The sequence below is a fragment of the Triticum dicoccoides genome, chromosome 3A (assembly GCF_002162155.2).
Source record: "Triticum dicoccoides isolate Atlit2015 ecotype Zavitan chromosome 3A, WEW_v2.0, whole genome shotgun sequence".
NCBI classification, from domain to species: domain Eukaryota; kingdom Viridiplantae; phylum Streptophyta; class Magnoliopsida; order Poales; family Poaceae; genus Triticum; species Triticum dicoccoides.
In genome coordinates this window covers 747,902,272-747,928,042 of record NC_041384.1, presented here as the reverse complement: position 1 = coordinate 747,928,042, position 25,771 = coordinate 747,902,272, and the positions used below count along the sequence as shown (strand labels likewise).

At 40.0% G+C, this 25,771-nt stretch overlaps 1 protein-coding gene across 1 annotated transcript; it reads left to right on the top strand.

Annotated features, from left to right (window-relative positions):
* Positions 1 to 23,473: 23,473 nt before the first annotated feature.
* On the top strand, positions 23,474 to 25,132 carry LOC119273628 (F-box protein At5g03100-like). The gene is made up of 3 exons (XM_037554730.1): positions 23,474 to 24,351; positions 24,443 to 24,598; positions 24,695 to 25,132. The coding sequence occupies exons 1-3, from the start codon at positions 23,491 to 23,493 to the stop codon at positions 24,899 to 24,901; spliced, it is 1,224 nt and encodes a 407-aa protein (XP_037410627.1). The 5' UTR covers positions 23,474 to 23,490; the 3' UTR covers positions 24,902 to 25,132.
* Positions 25,133 to 25,771: the final 639 nt, after the last annotated feature.

The following is a 25,771-nucleotide window of genomic DNA, read 5'->3' as shown; positions in this document are numbered from 1 at the left end:
GACATAATTTCGGCTTTCGCTTGAGGACAAGCGAGGTCTAAGCTTGGGGGAGTTGATACGTCCATTTTGCATCATGCTTTTATATCGATATTTATTGCATTATGGGATGTTATTACACATTATGTCACAATACTTATGCCTATTATCTCTTATTTTACAAGGTTTACATAAAGAGGGAGAATGCCGGCAGTTGGGATTCTGGGCTGGAAAAGGTGCAAATATTAGAGACCTATTCTGCACAGCTCCAAAAGTCCTGAAACTTCATAGAAGTCATTTTCAGAATATATATAAAATACTGAGAGCAAGAAGATCCAGAGGGGGGCCACACCCTGCCCACGAGGGTGGGGGCGCGCCCTACCCCCTGGGCGCGCCCCTGCCTCATGGGCTCCCCTGGTGGCCCTCTGATGCCCATCTTCTACTATATGGAGTCCTTCGATGAGAAAAAAATCATAAGCCAGCTTTCGGGATGAGACTCCACAGCCACGAGGCGGAACCTTAGCGGAACCAATCTAGGGCTCTGGTGGAGCTTTTTTGCCAGGGACACTTCCCTCCGGGAGGGGGAAATCATCGCCATCATCATTACCAACGCTCCTCTCATCGGGAGAGGGAAATCTCTATCAACATCTTCACCAGCACCATCTCCTCTCAAACCCTAGTTCATCTCTTATATCCAAATTGTCTCTAAGTCCGAGATTGGTACCTGTGGGTTGCTAGTAGTGTTGATTACTCCTTGTAGTTGATGCTAGTTGGTTTATTTGGTGGAAGATCATATGTTTAGATCCTTTATGCATATTAATACTCCTCTGATTATGAACATGAATATGCTTTGTGAGTAGTTACGTTTGTTCCTGAGGACATGAGGGAAGTCTTGCTATTAGTAGTCATGTGAATTTGGTATTCGTTCGATATTTTGATGAGATGTATGTTGTCCCTCCTCTAGTGGTGTTATGTGAACATCGACTACATGACACTTCACCATTGTTTGGGCCTAGAGGAAGGCATTGGGAAGTAATAAGTAGATGATGGGTTGCTAGAGTGACAGAAGCTTAAACCCTAGTTTATGCATTGCTTCGTAAGGGGCTGATTTGGATCCATATGTTTCATGCTATGGTTAGCTTTACCTTAATACTTCTTTTGTAGTTGCGGATGCTTGCAATAGGGGTTAATCATAAGTGGGATGCTTGTCCAAGTAAGGACATCACCCAAGCACCGGTCCACCCTCATATCAAATTATCAAAGTACAGAACGCGAATCATACGAACGTGATGAAAACTAGCTTGACGATAATTCCCATGTGTCCTCGGGAGTGCTTTTCTCCATATAAGAGTTTGTCCAGGCTTGTCCTCTGCTACAAAAAGGATTGGGCCATCTTGCTGCACTTTATTTACTTTTGTTACTTGTTGCTCGTTACAAATTATCTTATCACAAAACTATCTGTTACCTATAATTTCAGTGCTTGTAGAGAATACCTTGCTGAAAACCGCTTATCATTTCCTTCTGCTCCTCGTTGGGTTCGACACTCTTACTTATCGAAAGGACTACGATAGATCCCCTATACTTGTGGATCCCCTATACCTCGTTGGGTTCATCATGTTCATATGATTCACGTTCGGTACTTTGATAATTTGATATGTGGGTGGACCGGTGCTTGGGTGGTGTCCTTACTTGGACAAGCATCCCACTTATGATTAACTCCTTTTACAAGCATCTGTAACTACAAAAGAAGTATTAAGGTAAACCTAACCATAGCATGAAACATATGGATCCAAATCAGCCCCATACGAAGCAACGCATAAACTAGGGTTTAAGCTTCTGTCACTCTAGCAACCCATCATCTACTTATTACTTCCCAATGCCTTCCTCTAGGCCCAAATAATTGTGAAGTGTCATGTAGTCGACGTTCACATGACACCACTAGAGGAGAGACAACATACATCTCATCAAAATATCGAACAAATACCAAATTCACATGACTACTAATAGCAAGACATCTCCCATGTCCTCAAGAACAAACGTAACTACTCATAAAGCATATTCATGTTCATAATCAGAGGAGTATTAATATGCATATAGGATCTGAACATATGATTTTCCACCAAATAAACCAACTAGCATCAACTACAAGGAGTAATCAACACTACTAGCAACCTACAAGTACCAATCTCAGACTTAGAGACAAGAATTGGATACCAGAGATGAACTAGGGTTTGAGAGGAGATGGTGCTGGTGAAGATGTTGATGGAGATTGGGGCCCTCCCGATGAGAGGAGTGTTGGTGATGACGATGGCGATGATTTCCTCCTCCCGGAGGGAAGTTTCCCTGGCAGAACAGCTCCGCCAGAGCCCTAGATTGCTTCCGCCAAGGTTCCACCTTGTGGCGGCGGAGTCTCGTCCCGAAATCTTGCTTATGATTTTTCTTCGGACGAAAGACTTCATATAGCAGAAGATGGGCACCGGAGGGCCACCAGGGGCCCCACGAGGCAGGGGGCGCGCCCCCCACCCTCGTGCCCAGGGTGTGGGTCCCCTCTGGTATTTTCTTCGCTTAGTATTTTTTATTATTTCCAAAAATAACTTCCGTGGAGTTTCAGGACTTTTGGAGTTGTGCAGAATAGGTCTCTAATATTTGCTCCTTTTCCCGCCCAGAATTCCAGCTGCCGGCATTCTCCTTCCTTATGTAAACCTTGTAAAATAAGAGAGAATAGGCATAAGTATTGTGACATAATGTGTAATAACAGACCATAATGCAATAAATATTGATATAAAAGCATGATGCAAAATGGACGTATCAACTCCCCCAAGCTTAGACCTCGCTTTGTCTTCAAGCGGAAGCAGATAACGATAAATATGTCCACATGTTTAGAGATAGAGGTGTCGATAAAATAAAATACGGACATGAGGGCATCATGATCATTCTTAGAACAGCAACATATATGAATATTGTCAAATAATTTCTTATGCTCAAGTAATAATATATTCACAATGTCAAGTATGAATCCGAAACTTCATTAAGAACCGACAAACTTTAATCTCAGTCATTGAAGCAATTGCAATTTATCAGAACATCGGAAAGAGTCTATGTAAGAGCTTTTCAGCAAGTTCACATACTCAACTGTCATTTAGTCTTTCACAATTGCTAACACTCACGTAATACTTGTGGTTACGGAGTTTTAATCGGATACAGAGAAAGATAGGGGCTTATAGTTTTGCCTCCCAACCTTTTACCTCAAGGGTAATGTCAACAATAATAGTTTATGCTAACTTACATCCAATTGGATATATACATCAGGATCTTTCCAACACACTGTGCTTGCCAAAGGATAAAATGTAAAAAGGAAAGGTGAAAATCACCATGACTCTTGCATAAGGGTAAGAGATAAAAGTAAAAGATAGGCCTTCGCAGAGGGAAGCAGAGGTTGTCATACGCTTTCATGGTTGGATGCACGAAATCTTAATGCAAAAGAACGTCACTTTATATTGCCACTTGTGATGTGGACCTTTATTATGCAGTCTGTCACTTTTATTTCTTCCACATCACAAGATCGTATAAAGCTTATTTCCTCCCACACTAATAAGCCATACATATTTAGAGAGCAATTTTTATTGCTTGCACCGATGACAACATACTTGAAGGATCTTACTCAATCCATAGGAGATATGGTGGACTCTTATGGCAAAACTGGGTTTAAGGGTATTTGGAAGCACAAGTAGTATCTCTACTTAGTGCAAAGAATTTGGCTAGCATGAGGGGGAAAGGCAAGCTCAACATGTTGGATGATCCATGACAATATACTTTATCTCAGATATAAGAAAATATAACCCATTATGTTGTCTTCCTTGTCCAACATCAACTCTTTAGCATGTCATATTTTAATGAGTGCTCACAGTCCTAAAATATGTCCAAGATAGTATATTTATATGTGAAACCTCTCTTTATTTATTACTTCCTAGTAATTGCAACAATGACCAAAGCTATATTTGTCACCTCTCAACAACTTTTAATCATCATACTCTTTCTATGTGAAGTCATTACTCTCCATAAGATCAATATGATCTCTTTGTTTATTTTTATTCTTTTCCCATTTCTTTTATTCCCTCAAGATCATAGCAAAATAATCAAGCCCTTGACTCAACACTAATCTTTATTATATAGCTCACGGACTCGATTACATAGAGGGATCATAAAGCAAAACTCAAAACTAGATCATACTAAAACTTTATTCTACTAGATCAAGATATTACCAAAAGGATCGAACTAAGAAAAACGGTAAAGATAGAGATGTGATGGTGATACGATACCGGGGCACCTCCCCCAAGCTTGGCAGTTGCCAAGGGGAGTGCCCATACCCATATGATTATGTCTCCTTTGCTGGTGAAGAAGATGGTGGAGTTGTTGATGATGTGGGCTTGTCGTCCATCTTCCAAGGCATGGGCTCACCATCATAGAAGGATGATCGAGTCTCCGGGATCCTCAAATCTGCAGCCAAACTCATCCTCTTGAATCTATATTCATACTCACAGTTTTGGTTTTGCAGGTCATAGATTTGGGCTTGGAGGTGCTCGATCTTCTCGTGAAGCTTGAAGATGGTCTCCCCAATGTTCTTGCCATCCAGCTTGTGGTTGTTGGTGAACTCCGCGATCATCATGTGGTTGGCATTGAGTCCATGTTCCACCATCCCCTGGCACTTGAAAACTTGTTGCTCCATTGCTTCGAGCCTCGTCTCCATGCTTCCGGTCCTCCTTGGCCCCTCAACATCGCGGATGTGCAGCAGCCCATCACGCATCTCAATGGTTTGAGGGTGTCGCAGCACCTCCGCGAGGTAAGGGTTGATGACCTTCTCAAAGAACTTGTCCTTGGGGGCGCTTGGAGACGTCAAAATGACCTAGATCTGTCAGAAAAACAGCTCGAAACAAAAACAGAGGATATTTGCATGATACAGGAGTCAAAACCTCCAGGAGATTATATAATGAATTTGTACCGACCAAAATACGTATCGTGCAAGAAAACGGAGTCCGGAGAGCACACGAGGTGCCCACGAGGCAGGGGGCACGCCAAGGGGGGTAGGGCGCGCCCTCCACCCTCGTGAAGGCCTCGTGTCCTTCCCGGACTGCTTCTTATTTTTCTACTTTTCTAAATATTCCAAAACAGAGAAAAATTGCCATTACAACTGTTTTGGAGTCGGTTTACTTACTATACCACATACCTATTCCTTTTCAGAGTTTGAAACGTTCTGGAAAGTGTCCCTTATGTATTCCTCCGGGGTTACAGTTTCAATAACATTGGTTTCAACATTTATAGGGCTACCTGAGATATAATGTTTGATTCTTTGACCGTTCACCACCTTCGGATTTGTGCCTTCGAAGTTGTTGATTTTTATGGCACCGGAATGATAGACCTCCTTGATAACGTAAGGGCCTTCCCATTTAGAGAGAAGTTTTCCTGCACAAAATCTTAAACGAGAGTTGTATAATAATACATAATCACCTACATTAAACTCATGCTTTTGTATTCTTTTGTCATGCCATCTTTTAACTTTTTCTTTAAACAACTTGGCGTTCTCATAGGCTTGGGTTCTCCATTCATCAAGTGAGCTAATGTCAAATAACCTGTTTTCACCAGCAAGTTTGAAATCATAGTTGAGCTCTTTAATAGCCCAATATGCCTTATGTTTTAGTTCGAGAGGTAAGTGACATGCTTTTCCATAAAGCATTTTATACAGAGACATGCCTTAGGTAAGTGACATGCATCATCAAGTTTCTTGGACCAATTCTTTCTAGATCTATTAACAGTCTTTTGAAAAATTAATTTGAGTTCTCTATTACTCAATTCTACTTGACCACTAGACTATGGGTGATAAGGAGATGCAATTCTATGATTAACATCATACTTGGCAAGCATTTTATGGAAAGCACCATGAATAAAATGTGAACCACCACCAGTCATTAAATATCTAGGGACTCCAAACCTCAGAAAAATAACTTCTTTAATCATCTTAATAGAGGTGTTATGATCAGCACTACTAGTTGGAATAGCTTCTACCCACTTAGTCACGTAATCAACAACAACTAAAATATGTGTATATCCATTAGAGGCAGGAAACGGTCCCATATAATCAAAGCCCCAAACATCGAATGGTTCAATAACAAGTGAATAATTCATAGGCCTTTCCTGACGTCTACTAATATTACCAGTTCTTTGGCATTCAGCACAAGTTAAGACAAACTTACGGGTGTCCTTGAAGATAGTAGGCCAATAAAAACCGGATTGCAATACCTTATGTGCAGTTCTATCTCCAGCGTGGTGTCCTCCATAAGCCTCGGAGTGACACTTGTGTAGGATCTGTTCATGTTCATGCTCAGGTACACGACGTCTAATGACACCATCTACCCCTTCTTTATAAAGATGTGGGTCATCCCAGAATTAATGTCTTAAATCATAGAAAAACTTTTTCTTTTGCTGGTATGTGAAACTAGGTGGTATAAATTTAGCAACAGTGTAATTAGCATAATCAGCATACCATGAAGCAGTACGAGAAGCATTTATGACAATTAGTTGTTCATCAGGGAAGCTATCATCACTAGGTAGTGCGTCATCAAGAGCATTTTCTAACCTAGACAGATTGTCTCCAACGGGGTTCTCAGCTCCCTTTCTATCAATAATACGCAAATCAAATTCTTGTAGAAAGAGAACCCATCTAATAAGTCTAGGTTTAGCATCTTTCTTTTCCATAAGATATTTAATAGCAGCATGATCTGTGTGAATAGTTACTTTAGAATCAACAATATAAGGTCTAAACTTATCACAAGTAAATACAATTGCTAAGAATTCTTTTTTAGTAGTAGCATAATTTCTCTGAGCACCGTCTAGAGTTTTACTAGCATATTGAATAACATTTAATTTATTATCAACTCTTTGCCCTAGAACAACACCTATAGCATAATCACTAGCATCACACATAATTTCAAAGGGTAAATTCCAATCAGGTGGTTGAACAATAGGTGCAGAAATCAATGCTTTCTTAAGTATTTCAAATGCTTCTACACAATCATCATCAAAGACAAGGTATATCTTTTTGTAATAGATTAGTCCGAGGCCGAGAAATTTTTGAGAAGTCCTTAATGAACCTCCTATAAAACCCGGCATGACCAAGGAAACTTCTTATACCTTTGATGTCCTTGGGACATGGCATCTTTTCAATAGCATCAACTTTAGCTTTATCAACTTCAATGTCTCTTTCAGAAATTTTATGCCCCAAGACAATACCTTCATTAACCATAAAGTGGCACTTCTCCCAATTCAAGACAAGGTTTGTTTCTTCACATCTCTGCAAAACTCGATCAAGGTTGCTCAAGCAATCATCAAAAGAGGATCCATAAACGAAGAAATCGTCCATGAAAACCTCACACATCTTTTCACAAAAATCAGAGAATATAGCCATCATGGATCTTTGAAAGGTAGCAGGTGCATTACATAAACCAAAAGGTATACGTCTATAAGCAAAAGTACCGAAAGGGCAAGTAAAAGTGGTCTTTGCTTGATCATCAGCTGACACAGGTATTTGAGAGAAACCAGAGTAACCATCTAGGAAGCAAAAATGTGTGTGTTTGGATAATCTTTCTAGCATTTGATCAATGAAAGGCAAGGGGTAATGATCCTTTTTAGTAGCTTTATTTAATTTGCGAAAATCAATTACCATCCTATAACCTGTAATAATTCTTTGCGGAATCAATTCATCTTTATCATTAGGAACGACAGTAATACCTCCCTTCTTAGGGACACAATGGACAGGACTTACCCACTGACTATCAGCAACGGGAAAAATCATACCTGCCTCAAGGAGCTTTAGTATTTCCTTTCTTACCACTTCTTTCATCTTAGTATTCAGCCGTCGTTGGTGATCAATAACTGGTTTGGCATCCTTCTCCAAATTTATTTTATGTTGACATAGAGTGGGACTAATGCCCTTAAGATCATCAAGAGTATATCCAATAGCAGCACGGTGCTTCTTCAGAGTTTTCAATATTTTTTCTTCCTCCTTCTCTGAAAGGTTAGCACTAATAATAACAGGATATATCTTCTTTTCATCAAGATAAGCATATTTAAGAGTATCAGGTAAAGATTTAAGCTCAAACACGGGATCACCCTTGGGTGGAGGAGGAACCCCTAGGATTTCAATAGGCAAGGTGTGTTTCAGAATAGGTCACTGTTTAAAGAATACCTCATCTATTTCCCTTCTTTCATTCATAAACATATCATTTTCATGGTCTAGCAAATATTGTTCTAGAGGATCACTAGGAGGTACGCCAATATAAGAAAGATCAATAATTTCATATTTACTAGGCAATTCCTCTTCACGGTGTTGTCTATGAAATTTAGAAAAGTTAAACTCATGGGACATATCACCTAGACCAATGGTAAGAACATCCTTTTCGCAGTCTATCTTAGCATTAACAGTATTTAAGAAGGGTCTACCAAATATAATGGGACAAAAGCTATCTTGTGGGGAACCAAGAACAAGAAAATCAGCAGGATATTTAGTTTTCCCATGCAAGACTTCAATATCTCTAACAATTCCAATTGGCGATATAGTATCTCTATTGGCAAGCTTAATGGTAACATCAATTTCTTCTAACTCAGCGGGTGCAATATCATGCATAATTTCATTGTATAAGTCAATAGGTATTGCACTAGCACTAACACCCATATCACACAAGCCATGATAACAACGATCTCCTGTTTTAACAAAAATAATAGGCAGGCCTACCACAGGTCTATATTTATCTTTAGCACAAGGTTTAGCAATTCTAGCAGTTTCATCACAGAAATAAATAACATGCCCATCAATATTATCAGCCAAGCGATCTTTAACAATAGCAATATTAGGTTCAACTTTAACTTGCTCAGGAGGTGTATAAGTTCTAATATTGCTTTTATGAACCAAAGTCGAAGCTTTAGCATGATCCTTTATTCTAACAGGGAAGGGTGGTTTCTCAACATAAGTAGTAGGAACAATAGGATCATTATACGTGATAGTATTTTCTTCAACTTTAATAGGTGCAACTACTTTTACTTCTATGGGAGGATTATATTTAAACCACTTCTCCTTAGGGAGATCAACGTGAGCAGTAAAAAAAATTCACAGAAAGAAGCTACTATCTCAGAGTCAAGTCCATATTTAGTGCTAAATTTACGGAAAGCATCGGTATCCATAAAAGATTTAACACTATCAAACTTAGGTGTTATACCTGAATATTTACCTTCGTCGAGATCCCAATCTTCAGAGTTGCGTTTAATTCTTTCCAATAAATCCCATTCGAATTCAATAGTCTTCATCATAAAAGAACCAGTACAAGAAGTATCTGCTACCTCTTGAACACTGCGTTGGTTTTCCCTTGAAGAGGAAAGGGTGATGCAGTAAAGTGATAACCCACAAGTATAGGGGATCACAACAGTTTTCGATAAGTAAGAGTGTCGAACCCAACGAGGAGCTAAAGGTAGAACAAATATTCCCTCAAGTTCTATCGACCACCGATACAACTCTATGCACGCTTGACATTCGCTTTACCTAGAACAAGTATGAAACTAGAAGTACTTTGTAGGTGTTGTTGGATATGTTTGCAAGATAATAAAGAGTACGTAAATAAAAAGTAGGGGCTGTTTAGATAAATAAACAATAAAGTAAATATAGCGAGTGTGGAAAAGTGGTGGTAGGAGTTGCGAAATTGCCCCTAAGCAATTGACTACTTTACTAGACCGATAGCAAGTATTATGTGGGAGAGGCCACTGCTAGCATGTCATCCCTGACTTGGAATTCTATGCACTTATGATTGGAACTATTAGCAAGCATCTGCAACTACTAACATTCATTAAGGTAAAACCAAACCATAGCATTAAGATATATTGGTCCCCCTTCAATCCCGTATGCATCAATTTCTATGCTAGGTTGAAGCTTCTGTCACTCTTGCCCTCCAATACATAGTCCTATCAACATACAACTAACCCTAGGGTGTGATCCATGTGCGCAATCATATGATGGGCACCAAAGGACAGCAACATAACCACAAGCAAATTAAATAAATCATAGCAATTCATCAACCACCGATAGGACAACGAAAATCTACTCAGACATCATAGGATGGCAACACATCATTGGATAATAATATGAAGCATAAAGCACCATGTTCAAGTAGAGGGTACAGCGGGTTGCGGGAGAGTGGACCGCTGTAGATAGAGGGGGGAAGGTGATGGATATGTTGGTGAAGATTGCGGAAGTGTTGGTGTAGACCGCGGTGATGATGATGGCCCCCGGTGGCACTCCGGTGCCACCGGAAGCGAGGGGGAGAGATCCCCCCTCCTTCTTCTTCTTCCTTGACCTCCTCCCTAGATGGGAGAAGGGTTTCCCCTCTGGTCCATGGCCTCCATGGCATGGGGAGGGGCGAGAGCCCCTCCGAGATTGGATATGTCTCTCTGTCTCTCTCTGTTTCTGCGTTCCCAGATTCTTCCCTTTCACCGTTTTTTATATTCCCGGAGATCCGTAACTCCGATTGGGATGAAATTTTAACATGATCTCTATCCGGAAATTAGCTTTCTTGCGGCTAAAGAAGGGAACCAACCGCCTTACGGGTGGCCCACGAGGGTTAGAGGTGCGCCCGGGGGGGCAGGCGCGCCCCCTGCCTCGTGGCCACCTCGAGCACCGTCTCGCGTGGATTTTTCTTCCCAAAAATCATATATATTCCAAAAAAATCTCCGTCGGTTTTTATCCCATTTGGACTCCGTTTGATATGGATATTCTGCGAAACAAAAAACATGCAACAAGCAGGAACTGGCACTGGGCACTGGATCAATATGTTAGTCCCAAAAATAGTATAAAAAGTTGCCAAAAGTATATGAAAGTTGTCGAATATTGGCATGGAACAATCAAAAATTACTCCGCCGTATCATAAAGCAGCGTAAGTATTTCCCTCAGTTTTTGAGAACCAAGGTATCAATCTAGTAGGAGGCCACACACGAGTCCCTCACACCTACATAAACAAATAAAATCCTCGCAACCAACGCAATAAAGGGGTTGTCAATCCCTTCACGGTCACTTACGAAAGTAAGATCTGATAGATATGATAAGATAATATTTTTGGTATTTTTATGATAAAGATGCAAAGTAAAGAAAGCAAAATAAAAGCGACGCCAGAAATAACTTGTTGACGGGAGATTAATATGATTGAAAATAGACCCGGGGGCCATAGGTTTCACTAGTGGCTTCTCTCGAGAGCATAAGTATTACGGTGGGTGAACAAATTACTGTTGAGCAATTGATAGAATTGAGCATAGTTATGAGAATATCTAGGTATGATCATGTATATAGGCATCACGTCCAAGACAAGTAGACCGACTCCTGCCTGCATCTACTACTATTACTCCACACATCGACCACTATCTAGCATGCATTTAGAGTATTAAGTTCCAAAGAACAGAGTAACGCTTTAAGTACCATGACATGATGTAGAGGCATAAACTCATGCAATATGATATAAACACCATCTTGTTATCCTCGATGGAAATAATACAATACGTGCCTTGTTGCCCCTACTGTCACTGGGAAAGGACATCGCAAGATTGAACCCAAAGCTAAGCACTTCTCCCATTGCGAGAAAGATCAATCTAGTAGGCCAAACCAAACTGATAATTCGAAGAGACTTGCAAAGATAACCAATCATACATAAAAGAATTCAGATTAGATTCAAATATTGTTCATAGATAAACTTGATCATAAACCCACAATTCATCGGTCTCAACAAACACACCGCAAAAGAAGATTACATCGAATAGATCTCCACGAGAATCGTGGAGAACCTTGTATTAAGAACCAAAGAGAGAGAAGAAGCCATCTAGCTAATAACTATGGACCCGAAGGTCTGAGGTAAACTACTCACACATCATCGGAGAGGCTATGGTGTTGATGTAGAAGCCCACCGTGATCGATGCCCCCTCCGGCGGAGCTCCAGAAAAGGCCCCAAGATGGGATCTCACGGGCACAGAAGGTTGCGGTGGTGGAATTAGGTTTTTGGATCCGTATCTAGTAGTTGGGGGTACATAGGTATATATAGGAGGATGAAGTACGTCGGTGGAGCAAGTGGGGCCCACGAGGGTGGAGGGCGCGCCCAGGGAAGGTAGGTGTGCCCCCTACCTCGTGCCTTCCTGGTTGATGTCTCGACGTAGGGTCCAAGTCCTCTCGATCATGTTCGTTCCGAAAATCACGTTCCCGAAGGTTTCATTCCGTTTGGACTCCATTTGATATTCTTTTTCTGTGAAACTCTGAAATAGACAAAAAAACAGCAATTCTGGGCCGGGCCTCCGGTTAATAGGTTAGTCCCAAAAAAATATAAAAGTGTATAATAAAGCCCATTAAACATCCAAAATAGAATAATATATAGCATGGAACAATAAAAAAATATAGATACGTTGGAGACGTATCAAGCATCCCCAAGCTTAATTCCTGCTCGTCCTCGAGTGGGTAAATGATAAAAACAGAATTTTTGATGTGGAATGCTACTTAGCATAATTTCAATGTAATTCTTCTTATTGTGGCACGAATGTTCAGATTTAATATGATTCAAGATAAAAGTTTAATGTTGACATAAAAATAATAATACTTCAAGCATGCTAACCAAGCAATTATGTCTTATCAAAATAACATAGCCAAAGCAAGTTATCCCTACAAAATCATATAGTCTGGCTATGCTCCATCTTCCCCACACAAAATATTAATATCATGTACAACCCCGGTTTTAGCCAAGCAATTGGTTCATGCTTTTTAACGCGCTTCAGCCTTTTCAACTCTTACGCCATACATGAGCGCAAGCCATAGATATAGCACTATGGTGGAATAAGGTATAATGGTAGGGGTTTATGTGGGAAGACAAAAAAGGAGAAAGTCTCACATCAACGAGGCTAATCAACGGGCTATGGAGATGCCCATCAATTAATTTTAATGCAAGGAGTAGGGATTGCCATGAAACGGATGCACTAGAGATATAAGTGTATGAAAGCTCAAACAAAAGAAACTAAGTGGGTGTGCATCCAACTTGCTTGCCCACGAAGACCTCGGGCATTTGAGGAAGCCCATCATTGGAATATACAAGCCAAGTTCTATAATGAAATTTCCCACTAGTATATGAAAGCGACAAAATGAGAGACTCTCTATCATGAAGATCACGGTGCTACTTTGAAACACAAGTGTGGTAAAAGGATAGTAACATTGTCCCTTCTCTCTTTTTCTCTCATTTTTTTATTTGGGCATTTTCTCTTTTTTATGGCCTCTTTTTTTTAGTCCGGAGTCTCATCCTGACTTGTGGGGGAATCATAGTCTCCATCATCCTTTCCTCACTTGGGACAATGCTCTAATAATGATGATCATCACACTTTTATTTACTTACAACTCATGAATTACAACTCAATACTTAGAACAAAATATGACTATGTCAATGCCTCTGGTGGTGTACTGGGATATGCAACAAATCAAGAGCGACATGTATGAAAGAATTATGAATGGTGGCTTTGCCACAAATACAATGTCAACTACATGATCATGCAAGGCAATATGACAATGATGGAGCATGTCATGATAAATGAAACGATGGAAAGTTGCATGGCAATATATCTCAGAATGGCTATGGAAATGCCATAATAGGTAGGTATGGTGGCTGTTTTGAGGAAGATACAAGGAGGTTTATGTGTGATAGAGCGTATCATATCACGGGGTTTGGATGCACCGGCGAAGTTTGCACCAACTCTCAAGGTGAGAAAGGGCAATGCACGGTACCGAAGAGGCTAGAAAATTGCGAAAAGGTAAGTATGCGTATAATCCATGGACTCACATTAGTCATAAAGAACTCATATACTTATTGCAAAAATTTATTAGCCCTCGAAGCAAAGTACTACTATGCATGCCCCTAGGGGAAGGGTTGGTAGGAGTTAACCATCGCGCGATCCTGACCACCACACAAAGGATGACAATCAATAAATACCTCATGCTCCGACTTTGTTACATAACGGTTCACCATACATGCATGCTACAGGAATCACAAACTCCAACACAAGTATTTTTCAATTCCACAATTACTGAACTAGCACAACTATGATATTACCACCTTTATATCTCAAAACAATTATCAAGCATCTAATTTCTCATGATATTATAATTAAAGCAAATAGCCATGCTATTTTAAGACTCTCAAAATAATATAAGTGAAGCATGAGAGATCAATAGTTTCTATAAAACAAATCTACCGCCGTGCTCTAAAAGATATAAGTGAAGCACTAGAGCAAAAACTATAAAGCTCAAAAGGTATAAGTGAAGCACATAGAGAATTCTAACAAATTTCGAATAAAGTGTGACTCTCTCAAAAGGTGTCTACAGCAAGGATGATTGTGGCAAACAAACAAATAAAGACTCAAAATAATACAAGACGCTCCAAGAAAAACACATATCATGTGATGAATAAAAATATAGCTCCAAGTAAAGTTACCGATGGAAGTAGACGAAAGAGGGGATGCCTTCCGGGGCATCCCCAAGCTTTGGCTTTTTGGTGTCCTTAGATTATCTTGGGGTGCCATGGTCATCCCCAAGATTAGGCTCTTGCCACTCCTTGTTCCATAATCCATCACATCTTTCACCCAAAACTTGAAAACTTCACAACACAAAACTCAGCAGAGAATCTCGTGAGCTCCGTTAGCGAAAGAAAACAAAACACCACTTCAAGGTACTGTAATGAACTCATTCTTTGTTTATATTGGTGTTAAACCTACTGTAATCCAACTTCTCTATGGTTTATAAACTATTTTACTAGCCATAGATTCATCAAAATAAGCAAACAACACACGAAAAACAGAATCTGTCAAAAATAGAACAGTCTGTAGTAATCTATAACTAACGCAAACTTCTGGAACTCTAAAAATTCATCCAAAATAGGACAACCTAAACAAATTTTTTATTGATCTTCGTGAATTGGAATCAACATCATACCACCTCCTGATAATTTTTAACAATTGTTTCCATGAACAGAAAGCTTCTGGCATTTTCAGCAAGATCAAAGAACTATCATCCAAGAAGATCCTATATGTTAAATTTGGCACAAACACTAATTAAAACATAAAAACACATCTAACCAGAGGCTAGATCAAATATTTATTCCTAAACAGAAGCAAAAAGCAAAAAAAACTAAAAATAAAATTGGGTTGCCTCCCAACAAGCGCTATCGTTTAACGCCCCTAGCTAGGCATAATAGCAAGGATAGATCTAGGTATTGCCATCATTGGTAGGGAATCCATAAGTGGTTCTCATAATAGATTCATAAGGTAATTTTATTTTCTTTCCAGGGAAGTGTTCCATGCCTTTCCTCAACGGAAATTGGAATCTAATGTTCCCTTCCTTCATATCAATAATTGCACCAATCGTTCTAAGGAAAGGTCTATCAAGAATAATAGGACATGAATGATTGCAATCTATATTAAGAACAATAAAACCTACGGGCACATATTTCCTATTTGCAACAATAAGAACATTATTAATTCTTCCCATAGGTTTCTTAATGGTGGAATCCGCAAGGTGCATGTTTAGAGAGCAATCATCAAAATCACGGAAACCTAGCAAATCGCACAAAGTTTTTTGGGATCGTGGAAACACTAGCACCCAAATCACACAAAGCATAGCATTCATGATCTTTAATTTTAATTTTAATAGTAGGTTCCCACTCATCATAAAGTTTTCTAGGGATAGAAACTTTCAACTCAAGTTTTTTCTTCATAAGATTGCATTAAAGCATCAACGATATGTTAGGTAAAGGCTTTATTTCGACTATAAGCATGTGGAGAATTTAGCACGGATTGCAACAAGGAAATACAATCTATCAAAGAGCAATTATCATAATTAAATTCCTTGAAATCCAAAATAGTGGATTCATTAATATCTAGAGTTTTGATTTCTTCAATCCCACATTTACTAATTTTTGCATCAAGATCTAAAAACTTCGAATTTTTGGAATGCCTTCTAGGTAAAGGTGGATCATATTCAGTCCCATCAAGATTCATATTGCAAAACAAATATTTAATAGGGGACACATCAATATCTTTTAGATCTTTATCTTTATTTTCATAAAAACTAGAAGAACACGCTTTCACAAAGCAATCTTTCTTAGCATGCATCCTAGCGGTTCTTTCTTTGCACTCATCAATGGAAATTCTCATCGCTTTGAGATACTCATTGATATCATACTTAGGAGTAATAGAACTAAGTTTCAAAGAATCAACATCAAGAGAAATTCTATCAATGTTCCTAGCCAATTCATTAATCTTAGGCAATTTTTCTTCAAGCAAAGCATTGAAATTATTTTGTGAATTTATAAATTCTTTAACACTAGTCTCAAATTCAGAAGGCATCTTATTAAAATTTTCATAAGAATTGTTGTAGGAATTACCATAATTATTAGAGGAGTTACTAGGATACAGTCTAGGATTAAAGTTTCCTCTATACACGTTGTTGCCAAAATTATTCCTACCAACAAAATTCACATCCATAGATTCATTATTATTCTCAATCAAAGTAGACAAAGGCATATCATTAGGATCAGAAGAAACACTTTTATTAGCAAATAATTTCATAAGTTCATCCATCTTTCCACTCAAAACATTAATTTCTTCTATCGCATGCACTTTTTTATTAGTGGATCTTTCGGTGTGCCATTGAGAATAATTAACCATAATATTATCTAGGAGTTTAGTAGCTTCTCCTAAAGTGATTTCCATAAAAGTGCCTCCCCCGGCCGAATCTAAAAGATTTCTAGAAGCAAAATTCAATCCGGCATAATTTTTTTGTATAATCATCCACAAATTCAAACCTACGTATCATTAATTTCATCCTCTCCCAAGCTTGTGCAACATGTTCATGATCAAGTTTCTTAAAATTCATAATATTGTTTCTAAGAGAGATGATCTTAGCGAGAGGAAAATACTTAGAGATAAAAGCATCTTTGCACTTATTCCAAGAATCAATACTATTTTTAGGCAAAGACGAAAACCAAGCTTTAGCACGATCTCTAAGCGAAAAAGGAAATAGCTTCAATTTAACAATATCATTGTCCACATCTTTCTTCTTTTGCATATCACACAAATCTACGAAGCTATTTAGATGGGTAGTGGCATCTTCACTAGGAAGGCCGGCGAATTGATCTTTCATGACAAGATTCAACAAAGCAGCATTAATTTCACAAGATTCAGTATCAGTAAGAGGAGCAACCGGAGTGCTAAGAAAATCATTGTTGTTGGTATTGGTTAAGTCACACAATTTATTATTATCTTGAGCTATCATTACAAGCAAGCAATCCAACACATGAGCAAACAAGAAGCGAGCGAAAAAAAGGCGAACAGAAAAGAGAGGGCGAATAAAATGGCAAGAGTGAAGTGGGGGAGAGGAAAACAAGAGGCAAATAGCAAATAATGTAATGCGGGAGATAAGGGTTTCTGATATGTACTTGGTATGTTGACTTTTGCGTAGACTCCCCAGCAACGGTGCCAGAAATGGCTCGTTGTCGGGAGTTCAAATCTTGACTTGACTTTGCGTAAGCCTCCCCGACAACGGCGCCAAAAATCCTTCTTGCTACCTCTTAAGCACTGCGTTGGTTTTCCCTTGAAGAGGAAAGGATGATGCAGTAAAGCAGCGTAAGTATTTTCCTCAGTTTTTGAGAACCAAGGTATCAATCCAGTAGGAGGCCACGCACGAGTCCCTCGCACCTACACAAACAAATAAAATCCTCGCAACCAACGCAATAAAGGGGTTGTCAATCTCTTCACGGTCACTTACGAAAGTAAGATCTGATAGATATGATAAGATAATATTTTTGGTATTTTTATGATAAAGATACAAAGTAAAGAAAGCAAAATAAAAGCGACGCCAGAAATAACTTGTTGACGGGAGATTAATATGATGGAAAATAGACCCGGGGGCCATAGGTCTCACTAGTGGCTTCTCTCGAGAGCATAAGTATTACAGTGGGTGAACAAATTACTGTTGAGAAATTGATAGAATTGAGCATAGTTATGAGAATATCTAGGTATGATCATGTATATAGGCATCACGTCTGAGACAAGTAGACCGACTCCTGCCTGCATCTACTACTATTACTACACACATCGACCGCTATCTAGCATGCATCTAGAGTATTAAGTTCAAAAGAACAAAGTAACGCTTTAAGTACGATGACATGATGTAGAGAGATAAACTCATGCAATATGATATAAACACCATCTTGTTATCCTCGATGGAAACAATACAATACGTGCCTTGCTGCCCCTACTGTCACTGGGAAAGTACACCGCAAGATTGAACCCAAAGCTAAACACTTCTCCCATTGCAAGAAAGATCAATCTAGTAGGCCAAACCAAACTGATAATTCGAAGAGACTTGCAAAGATAACCAATCATACATAAAAGAATTCAGAGAAGATTCAAATATTGTTCATAGATAAACTTGATCATAAACCCACAATTCATCGGTCTCGTGCCTGGGGGGTAGGCGCGCCCCCCTACCTCGTGCCTTCCTCGTTGATTGCTTGACGTAGGGTCCAAGTCCTCTAGATCATGTTCATTCCGAAAATCACGTTCCCGAAGGTTTCATTCCGTTTGGACTCCGTTTGATATTCTTTTTCTGCGAAACTCTGAAATAGGCAAAAAACAACAATTCTGGGCTGGGCCTCCGGTTAATGGGTTAGTCCCAAAAATAATATAAAAGTGTATAATAAAGCCCATTAAACATTCAAAACAGAATAATATATAGCATGAAACAATCAAAAATTATAGATACTTTGGAGACGCATCAATATCGAGCATGGTGCGATTGTTGTCAGAAAGCCGAGCATAAAAATTTTGAATAATCATTTTTATTGAGAGCTCATGATTGGGGCATGAATATAACATTGACTTAAGCCTCCCCCAAGCTTGAGCGATGATTTCTCCTTCGCGAGGCCAGAAATTATATATATAATTACGATCACGATGAATAAGATGCATAGGATAAAACTTCTGATGAAATTCCAATTTCAATCGCTTAGAGTCCCATGATCCCATATCATCACATAGCCTATACCATGTCAATGCATCTCCCTTCAAAGATAAAGGGAAGACATTCTTCTTGATAACATCATCGGGTATACCTGCAAGCTTAAATAATCCACAAACTTCATCCACATAGATTAGGTGCTCATCAGGATGTAATGTTCCATCTCCTGCAAAAGGATTAGCTAGCGGTTTTTCTATCATACCCGAAGGAAATTCAAAGTAGACATTTCCATTTTCAGTAGGTTGAGGACCAACTCTTTGCTCTACTGGTCGGGGTGAAGATACCCCGAACAAGCCCCTCAGAGGATTACTTTCCATAGTAACAAGTGACAGTAAATTTCAGCACACCATATAAATTTTTCCTTACCAAATTCCACCTACCAAAGGCGCTTTACTCACAAGTATAGGGGATCTATCATAGTCCTTTCGATAAGTAAGAGTGTCGAACCCAACGAGGAGCAGAAGAAAATGATAAGCGGTTTTCAGCAAGGTATTCTCTGCAAGCACTGAAATTATAGGTAACAGATGGTTTTGTGATAAGATAATTTGTAACGAGCAATAAGTAACAAAAGTAAATAAAGTGCAGCAAGGTGGCCCAATCCTTTTTGTAGCAAAGGACAAGCCTGGACAAACTCTTATATAGAGAAAAGCGCTCTCGAGGACACATGAGAATTATCGTCAAGCTAGTTTTCATCACGTTCATATGATTCGCATTCGGTACTTTGATAATTTGATATGTGGGTGGACCGGTGATTGGGTTGTGTCCTTACTTGGACAAGCATCCCACTTATGATTAACTCCTATTACAAGCATCCGCAACTACAAAAGAAGTATTAAGGTAAACCTAACCATAGCATGAAACATATGGATCCAAATCAGCTCCTTACGAAGCAACGCATAAACTAGGGTTTACACTTCTGTCACTCAAACAACCCATCATCTACTTATTACTTCCCAATGCCTTCCTCTAGGCCCAAATAATGGTGAAGTGTCATGTAGTCGACATTCACACGACACCACTAGAGGAGAGACAACATACATCTCATCAAAATATCAAACGAATACCAAATTCACATGACTACTAATAGCAAAACTTCTCCCATGTCCTCAGGAACAAACGTAACTACTCACAAAGCATATTCATGTTCATAATCAAAGGAGTATTAATATGTATATACTATCTGAACATATGATCTTCCACCAAATAAACCAACTAGCATCAACTACAAGGAGTAATCAACACTACTAGCAACCTACAAGTACCAATCTCAGACTTAGAGACAAGAATTGGATACAAGAGATGAACTAGGGTTTGAGAGGAGATGGTGCTGGTGAAGATGTCGATGGAGATTGGCCCCTCCTGATGAGAGGAGTGTTGGTGCTGACGATGGCGATGATTTCCCCCTTCCGGAGGGAAGTTTCCTTGACAAAACAGCTCCGCTAGAGCCCTAGATTGGTTCCGCCTCGTGGCGGCAGAGTCTCGTCCCGAAAGGTTGCTTATGATTTTTCTTCGGACGAAAGACTTCATACAGCAGAAAATGGGCACTGGAGGACCACCAGGTGCCCCACGAGGCAAGGGGCGCGCCCCCACGCTCATGCCCAGGGTGTGGGTCCCCTTTGGTATTTCCTTCGCTCGGTATTTTTTATTATTTCCAAAAATAACTTCCATGAGTTTCAGGACTTTTGGAGTTGTGCAGAATAGGTCTCTAATATTTGCTCCTTTTCCAGCTCAGAATTCCAGCTGCCGGCATTCTCCCTCTTTATATAAACCTTGTAAAATAAGAGAGAATAGGCATAAGTATTGTGACATAATGTGTAATAGCAGTCCATAATGCAATAAATATTGATATAAAAGCATGATGCAAATTGGACGTATCACAGCCCTGAATGAAACCGCAGACTGTTCTTTTCCCTCTGCTTGGTCTAGGTACCATTTTTCTTTTTGAGACAAGTCTAGGTAACAATTTTATGGGCATTTCCTATTTAGCGCTGCAGGCGCCCGTTACAGTGCAATTTTGCAAACGCGCGCCTGCAGCAGTCTAAACTGGGCCGGCCCATTCTGACTTTTTCGTCAGGTTCTTTCCTGTTTTTTGAAAGGTCAAAAATAGTGCCGGAAGGGTTGTCTAACCTCATGGCATCGTTAAAAAATGAAAGTAAATTTATGCCAACAAAAAGCGATAATACTAGACGATGACGAAGAACGTAGAACTCTTAAAGATGTGAAGTTCTCTGCCTCTCAGCGCAAGATGGCAGCCGGAGGCGAGGGGACAAGACGGCGGCGGCAGCTGCAGCCCTAAATGAAATCGCGGATTGTTCTTTTCCCTCTGCTTGGTCTAGGTACCATTTTTCTTTTTGAGACAAGTCTAGGTAACAATTTTATGGGCATTTCCTATTTAGCGCTGCAGGCGCCCATTACAGTGCAATTTTGCAAACGGGCACCTGCAACAGTCTAAACTGGGCCGGCCCATTCTGACTTTTTCGTCCGGTTCTTTCCTGTTTTTCAAAAGGTCAAAAATAGTGCCGGAAGGGCTGTCTAACCTCATGGCATCGTCAAAAAATGAAAGTAAATTTATGCCAACAAAAAGCGATAATACTAGACGATGATGAAGAACGTAGAACTCTGAACTCTCATGTTTTTTCCTGTTTTTCGAAAGGTCAAAATTAGTGACGGAAGGTGGGTTTGATCTCGCAACCCTTCGTTCGTTGTAATCACTCGGCTCTTGCCAGCAGGCTATCCACCCGTTACTGTAAAGGTCGTTCATTTTCCTATCTTTATTTAGTTCTTCCGATTGGTTTATTCTTTTTCTTTTTTCTCATATGTTTTGTTTGCATCATTGCGCGTTTTTTTAATTCATGAACTTGTTTGTTAAATTTGTGAACTTTTTTTGAAAATCGTTGAAATTTTTTATAAATTTTTGAATTTTTTCTGAAAGTCGATGAACTTTTCAAAAATTCCACGAACAATTTTTTCAAATTCAACGAACTTTTTTCAAATTGGGTGAACTATTTTTCAAATTTGATGAACTTTTTTTAGTTTGACGAACTTTTTTCAATTTGATGAACAATTTTCATCTATAATTTTCAAATTTGATGAACATTTTTCAATTTGATGATTTTTTTCAAATTCGGTGGAAATTTTTAAAATTCGATGAACTTTTTCAAATTGATGAACTTTTTTTCAAAATCGATGAGGTTTTTTCGAAAATATATGAACTTTTTTCAGTTTTGTGAATTTTATTCAAAATTGATGAATTTGTTTCAAAATTTTCATGAACTATATTTTAAATTGATGAACATTTTTCGAATTCAATGGACTTTCCTTGAATAGGGGCAACGTTTTTTGCATGTTCACGAACTTTTTTCCGAAATCTGTGAAGTTTCAATTATTTTGAAAAGAAAATCATGTATGGGCGGGTAGTTTTTAAAGTGTTGGAGCTGCATTCGATCACTGGTAACGACATGCCGTAGCGGTTAGCCAAATGCTGTAGGTAGCGAAGGGCGCAAGTTCGATTCCTAGCGGGAGTGGTAATTTTTTGAATTCTATTCGACATTCAGCTTCCAACTGGGCTTCGAAAGAGCAGCCCACTAACCATCCCTGTAGGCGCCCGTTAGGAGCTCCCATTTTATGTGCATCGCTCCCTCTCTCTACGGCGATATGGCCCAGCGGCCCAGTCTCTCCTCGAGCCCAATTCTGAAATCGCCACAGCGCAGAGACGACAAGTCGCAGACCATTTCAGCATTTCCTCCACTAAACTCGAACCCTAGAGACGGCGCGGCGTCGTAGGCATCCGGCGTGGGTCGTGCCTCTGTTCCTCGCCCCTCTGGCCCCTGCGCTCCGTCTCGGCGGCAGCGGGGGAGCGGCGTTGCCTCCCCCCTTCTCCGGCGCTTCTGCAGCAACTGAGCCACTCCTTAGGTTGGTTTTGCTTTCTGCTCCCATATATTTGAAGTTCTTGAACTGTTTGCGGCGGATTCATGAATTATTGAAAGATCAGCCGTGGGCATGCTTGTTTGTGACTCAGTTGTGCTTAGATTCAGTTGCGGTTTAGTACCCTGTTATTTACAGAGCTCAATTTATTTATTCTCTAGCTCCGCAGTGTTAATTTCGCAGAATTAGTATTTTTATAGCATATTCCAACCCGCAGCACGGCACATGGTTGCTCTTCAAGATCGGAAATGATAATCAAGCTTTTCACCTTACCAACGCAGTGGTCTAGTTCAGTTCTGTTCATAGAAACATGCCAAGCATGTTTACTGCCGTCCCTTGGTTGTTGCTTATTTTTTTGTTTTGCTATGAACAAGCAACTTACTTAGTGCACCATTTAATTTCTGCATGTATTGTATTTTCAGTTATATGTGGTAGAATCCACGCTAATTCAGGCTCCACATCTTATGGAAATGCTAGGACAGTTTGACCTGGATTCTGAAGCAACGAGTGCATGTAAAAAGACCAGGGAGGAAGCTACATCTGTTGTGAGTTCAGACAGCATTAGCAGTCTACCTCCAGAGATAAAGGGCGACATCCTCTCCCGTTTGAATGTCGAAGAAGCGGTTAGAACTAGCACCCTATCAAGTACTTGGAAGGATGCATGGACTTATATGCCAAAAATAATTACGCGCGATGGAAATTTTGCACAAACAAAGTTTGTTACGTTGGTCGATACGGTGCTATCACTCCACAAGGGAACCATAGAAAAGTTTGATATATCAGGTAAAGGAAGTTACCATGATGAATTCGTTAGGTGGATGCTCATGCTGTCAAGGAGATCACCAAGATCAGTTATAATCAAGTTGAACTCAGGGCCAAGGTATAGGATTCCCTCATGCCTCTTTTCTATTGCCTATCTGAAGTGTCTGTGCCTGGAAAACTGCACTATCAGCCTGCCCCGGGCATTTGAAGGTTTCAAGAGCCTAACTTACCTCAGCCTGAAAATTTTCTGCTCAACAGACAGGGATATTCAAAATCTGATCTTGTGCTGCCCCATACTGACCAATTTGATATTAATTTATTTTGAGGGCATCCACTGTCTAAACATTCAAGCTCCTAAACTGGAATATCTTAAAGTTTATGGGGACTTTGAAGATATTGCTTTGGACGCCCCTAATCTGGAGGAGGCCACTCTCTCTATTGATTACAGATCTAATGTATATCAATCTGTTCCAATTGCGCTTGACAAGGAAAGCCTTGTCAAGCGGGCACTGGGAAGCCTTAGTGAGATCAAATCACTTTTAATTACTGGTTTTTTCCTGAAGGTGAGCTATTATTAGCTACAGCATTACTATGGCCTTCTTCTGCCTTCTGACTAATCTGTGTTGCCATTTATTTTTTCTTTTGTTGTTGCAGTATCTATCAAAGGGGTGCATACCTATGAGGCTCCCTGCCGTGTTTCGTCGGCTGGAGTATATTTATGTTATGATAAATTTTGAGGATCAGAGGCAAGTGTTGACCGCATGTTCATTGTTTCAGATTGCCCCTAACTTGAAGGAGTTTAAGATATCGGTACGTGTGCCTCCAGTAAACCCTCTCCCTCGCTCGATTATCCAATCCATGTTCTTTCGTTGTGTCGCCTAATGAGCTGTGAGAATATACATGCAGAGTTACCGTTGGGGCATACCTGATCTGGACCATCTCGTAACGGCCAGTATGTACTATTTCGAGGGTTTGGACTATGAAATTGATTTCGTGGCAAAGATACTGAAGGTAGAGTGGAGGGGCGACATAGAGCGCAGCAAGGTTGTTGCCAAGCTGCTACTAGATCTACCGAGGGCGTCTCCCAGGGCCAAGGTCATTGTTACATTTTGACAAGCATGCGTCCCTCATCACTTTGCTGGCTTCAGTTGCCGCCGAGTATAACTATTTCGTCGTCTTTGTTTATGCGAATGTACCACCTAGGTAGAGGTAGTGTGTACTGTTGACAACATTTGACCCTGTTTTCTGCGTATGGTAGATTCCTGGTTCTAGCAAATAGGAGTATATGTGTCCGTAAGAAGTGATCACAACTCTTCATGAAGACACCTTCATCTTGTATCAATAAGATGTGAATCGAAGGCGTCAAATTGTATTTTCTGCATGTGATCAATCAAAGTAACTCATGCCAGAATCAGTCTATGTCATGCCCTCTCCTACTAGGATGATGTCGGGCAGGGAGTCGTCAGCTGATGAATGGACCGGGATCTGAGAAGGGCCCTCCTTGTCAGGACAAGAGCGAGTCAGCCGGCTATGTGAGCTGTGTTTGGTTGGGTGGGACCCACGCTTGTAAGTGCGAGGCTAGTTAAATAGGAGCAGAGCCGTTGTGACCTGGCATGTAGTATGACGAATGAGCAATCTGAATTCTCCACTGACCTCTCTAATCGAATGTCTACTGTTCGTCTCTCCTCATCCCAAAATTCCCCTTTTTCCCTTCCCAAATTCCTCTCCTGTGTTATCCTCTATCATAGGGTTCTTCAATTGGTAACCAGAGCCTAGATCACTCTGCTCGCACTTGCAAATCCAATATTAGCTTGTAAAAACTTTCACCGCGACAGGTGCCTAGATTTGCTTTGGCTATCAGCACGAAATCCTTCGAAAAATCCCAGGCAGTCGACTCATTTGGACATCACCATCTTCTGCATTCGATCGTCACCACACGTATACTCTGTATAGTAACAATGGACATATTTTACAAACGTGATC

What these genes read in the sequence shown, in the direction of transcription:
- LOC119273628 (XM_037554730.1), top strand. Translation starts at nt 23,491, where the DNA reads ATGGAAATGCTAGGACAGTTTGACCTGGATTCTGAAGCAACGAGTGCA. An exon ending in TTACTGGTTTTTTCCTGAAG is followed by an intron (nt 24,352 to 24,442) that starts GTGAGCTATTAT and finishes TTGTTGTTGCAG; the next exon opens with TATCTATCAAAGGGGTGCAT. An exon ending in TGAAGGAGTTTAAGATATCG is followed by an intron (nt 24,599 to 24,694) that starts GTACGTGTGCCT and finishes ATATACATGCAG; the next exon opens with AGTTACCGTTGGGGCATACC.